Here is an 8,713-nt window from a genome sequence, read left to right on the forward strand (position 1 = left end):
CCCAAGAGAAGCAGGACAAGGGATAACATTTCCTCTTGTGCTTTACGAAGGCAAACCCATTATTTCAGCTCAGGAAAGAAAAACAAACCCAAACCAAAACCAAACCCACGATCCAGTATATTCTGCCAATAACCAATCCTGGCCTTCCTGGAATCAGCAGCAGTCTGTACACCGCTGGGTTTTTCAATAGGGAGCGTGTCCTACCCAAATCAACTGTTTTCTTTGCAGATACACACAGAGAGAAGTAATAAAATATAGACACTCTTGACAATTTATCTCCTTTGTTCCATAATTTGTGCCCTGCTCTCTCACAAAGAGCTTATTACTGTAGATGTCAACATTTACATCTATCCAAACACTAGTTTGGATAACATCTATCCAAAGACTAGTGAGTATGCTCCAACAAAAAGCATGATGGTGGCCTGCTGATGAGTAAGAAATTGTGGGAAGTGGGAAAGGATGAGAAACAAAGGCTGCAAACATCCAGCTGATGCAGCACATTGGCTACGGGTGCAGCTGCCAGCAGGTGCTTCTTTGCCAGAGGGAAGTGTGACAATTCTAAAGGACCAGAGGATGGTTTGGAAGCACAAACAGGGGGTTGTGAATTCAAAATAGAAGTTTTGGGGATGGCACACAACCATCATGCAGCACCTTTCTTATCTCCATGGACAGAAAAACAAAAAAAAAAAACAAACCAACAGACCTGTTTTTCAGGGAAATGCCACATACCTTCAACATGTCTCCTCACAGTCCATACTGCATTGGGGTTACCAGGCAGCTCTGAGACAGCCATTTCAGATACCTAAGAGTAAACAGGAACAAGGTTCTTCAGCCAACAGATGTTTAGACTTACTGCATTAAATCACCAAACTACCAGCAGATTTCCAAGTTTTCCCACAACTGGGCAGGAAAGCCAGTAATTCCCAGTTCTGATCCTCACTCCGTGCCAGATGTGCTACAGGGTAGAGGACATTCAGCAATGTTACAATGTGAGAGCTCTGGGGGATCAGCTTTAAAACAAGGTCACCCCACCTGCCCCCAGCAAAGAGATCACCAGCTGGAAGACACTGGGAATGTTCCAGCTCAATAGACTCAAATATTAGAAAAAAAAATGCAGGTGGTTGGAGTCAACTGAACAAAGAGGCTTTGAGAGTGTCAGAGCAGAAACTACAACCTTTATTTCAAAGAGGCAAGCCTTCAGAAACTTGCTCTCCTTGAGAAATTTGCTCTCCAGACTACACCAGAAATAGAATGATTTAATTTCAGCACCCTTCCTTCAAGGTTTTTTTTTTTTCCTCCCACTGTCCTCACCTCTCAAGCTGTTCTGCTCAAGTGTTGGAAGTCTTACCTCAAGACCATGCCTTAGAACCCTCAGAGATGACCGGGGCCCCCGACCACAAGCCACATACAGCTGGGGTGTGTCTTCATTGGCCAGATCAGCTATCTGCATGGAGAAAGAGCCTCAAACAGTATCCACAGAAGAGAAGATGAAACTAAGCCATATACACCACACTATTGCTTTAAGAATTTTTTTTTTTCAGACACTGAAAACAGTGAGGATGCCACAGGGTGTACTATCTGCTGCCCTGAAATGATGTTGGGTTTTAAACAAGCTCACTGCAAGCAGGGAGCTGGTCTGGCAGTCAGAGGAGCAGCACAGTTCTGCTGGCTGACCGCTGTGTCCAGATACGTATTTATCACCACGGGGATCTGATCAGTGCTGATTACTATCTAAAGGGTGGGGGGGAAGAGGCAGGGGCCAGACTCTTGCCAGTGGTGCCCAGTGACAGGACAAGGGGCAATGGGCACAAACTGGAACCCAGGAGGTTCCACCTGAGTGAAAAAAGGAAAAAAAAATTCACAGCAGTAAAAAATTCTCTGCTGTGAGAGTGCCCGAGCCTGGAGCAGGCTGCCCAGAAAGGTTGTGGAGTCTCCTTCCCTGGAGGGATCAACAATCATGCACCTGTGATCAATTCTTCTGAATGTCAGGAAGACTGGTAATGGGTGCTTGCTGATGGCAACATACCTGACAACACAGAATAGGAGACAAACTGTCCAACTCATCCACCAGCACCAGGTTCTTGAGAGGTCGTGGCTGAAAAAAGAATGTATCTCCTTCCTCAAGGGGCATGGCTGAAGAGAACTCTGGCTCCTCATCATCATCACCCAGGTGAGCTATCTGGTACAGGTAACTGGAGGCAGAGAGTAAGAGCAATAGCATGTTCAGTGTAAAGCTTGTGCAGTCTCCTCTAAGACAGCCTCAGCCAGGCAGCAGGGAGGAGAAATCCTTCCCTACATTACACAGCAATTAAAATTTGGCCTTAGGGGTTGCCTTTTGGTGCCAAAAATGTTGAGGGAACTGGATGCCTGCAAAAAAAAAAAAAAACCAACCAAACAAACCAACCCACCCACCACAACCTCCCCCCCCTTCAGACCTCCTCATTTGTAGCTCTTGCTGACAAGATATCCCAGAGATTTACCCTTGAGCTGTTCAGATACTCTTGTGTTGGAGCCAAAGCACCAACTGACAGCTGAGGCCAAGAGCAAGGCCGGTAGCTAAGACGGCAACTCCAGTTATCTATTTTATCAGAATATTCTCCCCTCACTATTTTTAACTGCATTCCCTTTTCCATTTTATGACCTTAAACACCACAGCCACCAAATTAAACTTCAAAGGGAAAAAAAAACCAAAACAAAACAGAAAGACAGACTGATTTAGTTCCTGGTTCCTGCAAAGCTCCAATGCATAGGGCTTTCTCAAGAGCTGGGTTTATACAACCCAATCCAGACTGAGTCCAGTAAACCTGCTGGTGCTCCCTCAGGTGGCTGACTGCAGATGGAGTCAGGGACAAGTACAAATCTCCATTCCTGTGAATCCCCCACCTAGACACTGGTAGATCACCTTCGAAGGTGTGCAAAGTCTTCTGTGAGTCTCTAGAATACTCCAGAAGCCCAAACATGACTTGAGAAAACCCTCAAGTATACATCTATTACGGAAAGTTCCACAGTTGCTGCTGAGAAACCCCTTCTACCTTGAGTGGACCATAACACACAGAAATTCAATGAAAACTATTAATTAAGACATAATTCATCTGGACACATGATGGCTCCTGCATGAACTGCAAGTGCTCACTTCTTCCAAAAAATACTACAACCATCTGTAATCTTTTGTTCTCTGCACTATATTTCATCTGGGTTCAAACAACAAGAAAAATCCCCCAGTCCATCACAGTCCAAACCAATCGTTCTCCTCAAGTCACATGAACAACTCACTAATTTACCTGTTAAAACAGAGGTTTTGTCTTTGTGTTCAGTGAGTTCAAGGGTCAGTTTGCAGTTTCCCTGTTCAGGGGGGGGAAAAAATGATGTAAAATTATTTACTCACTGGTTTCCAAACTCAGATGCCACGAAGAGAAACCCTGTCTTCAGCACGCACATGGCAGCAGCAACAGGAACAGTGTCAAAGTATTTCAGTCGAATCTCTGTTACCTGAAAGCAGAGGGAGATAATACTGTGCTAGCAGAGCACCAGAGCTCTACATGTGATTTAATTTGAAAAAGCTGCCTGGCTATCCTTTCCAAAGAAAGGAAGTAAGAGAGTGAGCCAGGCTTAACCACATCAGGAGCTTGGGGCAGCAGGTTATAAATCAAAGAATCCAGAAGACTACTTTCAACACAAAAGTCAGGCTGCCTGTTTAAGATTTGCTTTGGTAATACTGAGTCATTTGGAAAAAAACAGCTGCAAAAATAGCAAGCAGTCTTAAAGAAGAAATCTGCTTCACTGAACACCAGCCACTCCCCACCACACGAAAAATTAACTGTCCTGAGCAAATTTCTAATTTTATATGGTACAACACCTCGCTGTGAAAGATTCAAGAACAATCTTAAAGGTGCTACACAATCACCCTTTGTACCAAATCTGACATGTGTAGATGAAGGTGGAACTAACATTCAACATTTACTCAAAAAACTCAACTTGTTCACTGCACAGAGATCCTTCCACTGCAGAACACTAGGCCAAGCAGCAGCAGCCACTTAGAATGACAAAATGGTTTGGAAAATGCCTTAAAGATCATCTAGTTCCAACCGCTCTGTCATGGGCAGGGACACCTCCTGCTAGAGCAGGCTGCTCACAGGCCCATCCAGTCTGGTCTTAAACACCTCCAGTGATGGAGCAGACCAGTGAGGGACACTTCAGGCCTGTTATTTCAACTGATGGACCAGTTTTACCAAGGCAGCCACCTCAATTTGCAGGAAGATTGTTTGCAGCATGTCAATTAAGAAATTAAATAGTTTTCTTGATTATAGTAGGTGCTCTCCAAGTTCCCTAAATAAGTTTCTAGTACCCTCCAGCAGGTTCATAGGCCACACTTCAGAACACATCTTCTGAAGAAAGAACCACCTGCAGAATGTCTCAAACAAGCCCAAGTGATTCTGCAGCATAATTCCCACAGGGTTTTGGCAAACCTTGCACTGTGTCTCTACATGAGTAACCAGCAGTTACAACTGTGGGAATAACTATTACAAAGCACATAAAACGTGCTATTACACAACTAAAACCACAATGTAGAATATTTAACACTTTAGAGTCAAAATAATTGTCTAAGGACTCTTCTCACTGGATGTTTTTGTTCTTCATGGGATGCTTACCATGTCTTCATCAGTCTCCAGGGTAATTTTGAAGATGTCTCCCTGCTCTGTCTGGGCCAGGAAGAAGAACATGGACTTGGTCTTATGTGTAGCAGAGCAGACAAAGATCATACCTCTCTCTGGGTCATCCAAGTCATTCTGTCAAGAAAGAAAGCAGAGGCTGCTGGTGGAATGATCCAGCAAGTGCAGGTGTGATCGCACTGACTGAGGCATTTCCATGTCAGAGGTGCCTTAAGAGCTGACTGCACACAAAGCAGATTAGAACACAAAGCATGAACCCTCTGCAACGCCCACAGCTACTCTCAGGACATCTCTGCCCCAGGAGGAAATACATCTCTAAGACACTGTGCCTAAGCATCCCCCCTCCTGCCTCTTTTGCTCTGCTCTCCAAACACCTCCACAGGAGGGGGAAGCAGCCACAGATACAAGGATGCAGTATGTGATGGCAGCCATGACTCACCACCTCGAGTCACCCTTACACCGACGACACCGCGCTGCCCGATCAGAGTCCTTGGAGTATCTCCAGCATCAATCTCAGAGAAGAGACATGAACCAAGCTCATCACTTCAGGCTACGCCCACCTATGCCTTCCCTCACAGGTAACATGCAGCCAGGAAGGTAGGAGATAAGCCAAAACACTTAAAGCTCTTTTTTTTTTTTTTTTTAACTTTTAAATCTCCCTGACATCTTTAACTTTAGAAGGCAAATACCAAGTGTTTGTTTAACACAGACAAAGATACATTTTTTTAAAAAGGGTAGAAAACCCAAAATCCTCACCCGTCTCCTGGGAATCGGGCATCTGATATCAGGCTGGTCACCGAAGTTTTTATAAGTAATATAGTTTTCAGAACAAATCAGCACCCCACTAGGTCCATCAGAACCACCAGGAACTAAAACACAAAAACAAGTGTGATGGGAAAAGCCCATACCACAGACCCAAGTTACTGCCTGCAGAACACTTCTTACAGTTTTCCTCAGAGCACTGCAGATTCCAGTGCTTGTTATTATCCTACATATACCAATCTACTCTTGCTTACTGAAGGGGGGGGACAAAAGACAGAGTACAATTGCCTGTGTCGGCCTAAGAACAAGGCAGGTGGAACCAGGGGACCAGGAATGAGAAAAAGGGAGGATGAAGCCCCAGAAAAATTGCTTCTTTTTTATCCTTCCTGGCTTATTCTTGTCCAGAAAGCTATGACGTGCCCAAAATACATCAGCAACTCATCTGTTAAGTTATGGCCACGTTTACTTGCTGTCAAAAAAACCCCTACCAGACAGTTTTTTGACAGATCTTTCATTTTTAGTGTTACTCTTTTAAAAATGATTCAGAGCTAGCTCAGTGTCTGGCACCCTGACAGCTGCCTACAGAAGAGACACAACAGGGCAAGCGCACAAGGATGCTCTCCCTGCTCAGCTTCTGCTGTGCTTGGAGAGGGATCTGCAGCAGTTTCCATGCTGGAGGTGTTAGGTTGGTTTTGCATTTGACCCCTCTAAGTGGGCTTTCAGTCCACACGTTCATCTGCCTTCTGAATGTGTATTAGCTGGTGGTAACCCATGCAGGAGAGGACAACAGCACCTACGTGTTACCTAAAAATACAGGGAGTTGTGTCTGCTACCAGCTAATTTCAGTTATTAATCTCCTAGCTTCAGTATCCAGAATCCATCTGAAAGAATAAAGCTGAGGAGTACTTTCAAACTGTAGCCACATCTATGAATTCTTCCCTGTTGCCATGTGTGAAGCACCACTCATGACCTCAAGATCAATTTATACCAAAGGCTCAGATTACCACCAAAACAACTCCCAAGATGTAAAATACATTGATTCTGTTTTCCTGGGGAATGGGAACCAAGGAGACCCACAGAAAAATGACTTGGTGGCCAGGCAGGCAGTACCTGTTATAAGGAAGTTGCCATGCTCTTCCAAGGGCTCGCTGTACTTCCTAACAACGTGGTTCAAACCCAAATCCAGTTCATAAAATGTCAGCGTCTGTTGTGTGTTGGCTGCTGCTTCTCCCGTTGGATCATTGTCTGCTTCCTAAAACAGAACACATGAAGGTGTCTTTCAAGAAAGGTACTAAAAGAAGAGCCACACTGATGCAGTTTGAGGACCAAGACAGAAGCACCAAACGTTCCCCATCTCCAGAGATTACGAACAGGAGCTCAAAAGGCAGCAAAGGGAGATCAAGTTCTCCTCACCTCATAATCCATTTCCAGGCAAGCAAACATCGGGTTTTCAAATCCCACGTCGACTCCCACCACGTGGTAGACCAAGGTATTGGCCTTGTGGGCTTCCAGCGGGGAGGAAATGGTGAGGCGAGCGGCAGCATCTCTGTTCAGGATGTACACCAGCTTCTGCTTTTCAATAGCGCCTGCAAGGGAAGGACAACAGGGCCTGGTGACATCATCTGGTGACCAGCTCTGATCCGAACCGCAGCACAAGAGCGACGTGAGACTTTGCAGCAGAACATCGGCGCTGCTCCCGCTGAAGTTCACCGCTGGTTTTTATCCCAGTGCCACCAAATAACTCTGCATGTCTCGCTTCTGATGTTTCAGGCCAAAAGCTTAAAAGACAGCACTGACTCTTTGAAGACGACTGACCCTTCAGACTACATCCATCCAGCACAACACTCAATCTACAGTGGCTACAGGCAGATAAATCCACTTATTCCACCACATAGGAGCTGACAGACTCCAGGGTAGGGGAAAAAAAATGGAAGAATCCACCAGATGTTCCTCCATTGAAACCCATTTGTCAAGAAGACCTTTCCTCAGACACATTTTAACTAAAAAACTGTATTCTCATCTGACACAGCACCCACAACATGAGACACGTAACCACCCCTGCCTACCAACTGTGACCTTCTCACCCACGAACACATGGGCAGCAGGGCAGGGAGGGGACTGGATGGCCTTCAGAGGTCCCTTCCAACCTGAAGCACTCTATGTTCTAAGCTGGCAAACTGAGCAAGCTCAGGCACAAAGTTGCTAAGACACCTCACGATAAACCTTATAAAAAAGCCACCCAAGTGTGCTTCCTGGGCATGGCCTGATCAGAAACTCACCTAGCTGTCTCCACAACACATCAGAAAAGAAACATGGACTCATTTAATTTCATGCCACAGGGAACACCCACTACAGTACACACAGACACCTGCAGTGCCACCTTCTCTCCCAGACACACTTCCCAAACTTCTGGCCTGGTGTCTGCACCATTCCATCAGCATCACAGATTCAGGCCGCGTGCGTTCTCTGTGATGCTGCTCCTAGTCTAACGAGCCACCCGAGAAGAAAGGCTCCAACCACGCCCAGCAGAAATACAACCACGCCCAGCACACCAAAATAAATCTTCACAACACACCAGGAAACCACATTAAGGAGAAAATCAGCCGACTTACTGATCATGACAGCACGGCCCTTGGGGTCTACAGCCAAGTACTGGCCTGGAACGATTCTGCGACATCCGCTCTTGCCGAAGGTTTCCTGGTGAATCTTCTCAAAGACGTTCTTTGAGGGCTGGTACTCCAGGATGACGATGCGCCCCGAGTCGCTGCCCACCACGATGTAGTCCTTGGTGCCCCCCGTCAGCCTGAAGGCCATCAGGGAGCGGATGACCCCGAACACTTCCACTGTCAGCAGGGTGTGGACCTTCCCTGTGTTGGGATCCGGACGCAACAGCTCCAGGATCTTGCCCCGGGAAACAACGATTTCTTGTTGTTTTGTTCCTGAAGGACCCAAAAGGTGAAGAAGAGTGAACGACACAGCACAACGCACAGATTCCAGAGGCACTACAAGACATAAAACTTCCTTTCAAATACCAAAGAGTTTTAGGATGACTCCAAGAGTTTTATTGCTTCCTTCTTGCAGAATTCAAAGCAACTCAGGCACCTGCTATTATTGAAGTGCCTTTTAGCAGACCAGCAAAGTGGACAAAACACTAAATCCACTGAAAAAATCAATCCACGCTTCTCAGGATCTTTCCAGCAGTTACAAGTAAGGTGCTCAAGCACAACAAACAGAATTCTACTGGTTGGAACAGACTTTTAAGATCATCATGTCCAACCATT

At 45.8% G+C, this 8,713-nt stretch overlaps 1 protein-coding gene across 1 annotated transcript in view; it reads right to left on the reverse strand.

The window, feature by feature from the left end:
• The window catches only part of SF3B3 (splicing factor 3b, subunit 3, 130kDa), a gene marked incomplete at its 5' end in the record, with an annotated part of 28,559 nt that extends 20,188 nt beyond the window's left edge, over window positions 1–8,371 (reverse strand). The window contains 9 exons of the mRNA XM_008949846.1: window positions 730–802; window positions 1,349–1,444; window positions 2,027–2,192; window positions 3,386–3,489; window positions 4,650–4,787; window positions 5,427–5,539; window positions 6,543–6,684; window positions 6,846–7,018; window positions 8,045–8,371. Coding sequence (XP_008948094.1) covers window positions 730–802; window positions 1,349–1,444; window positions 2,027–2,192; window positions 3,386–3,489; window positions 4,650–4,787; window positions 5,427–5,539; window positions 6,543–6,684; window positions 6,846–7,018; window positions 8,045–8,371 — 1,332 coding nt within the window. The remainder of the gene's footprint in view (window positions 1–729; window positions 803–1,348; window positions 1,445–2,026; window positions 2,193–3,385; window positions 3,490–4,649; window positions 4,788–5,426; window positions 5,540–6,542; window positions 6,685–6,845; window positions 7,019–8,044) is intronic.
• Between the last annotated feature and the right edge of the window lie 342 nt (window positions 8,372–8,713).

The sequence above is a fragment of the Merops nubicus genome, unplaced genomic scaffold (genome assembly GCF_000691845.1).
Source record: "Merops nubicus isolate BGI_N331 unplaced genomic scaffold, ASM69184v1 scaffold7971, whole genome shotgun sequence".
NCBI classification, from domain to species: domain Eukaryota; kingdom Metazoa; phylum Chordata; class Aves; order Coraciiformes; family Meropidae; genus Merops; species Merops nubicus.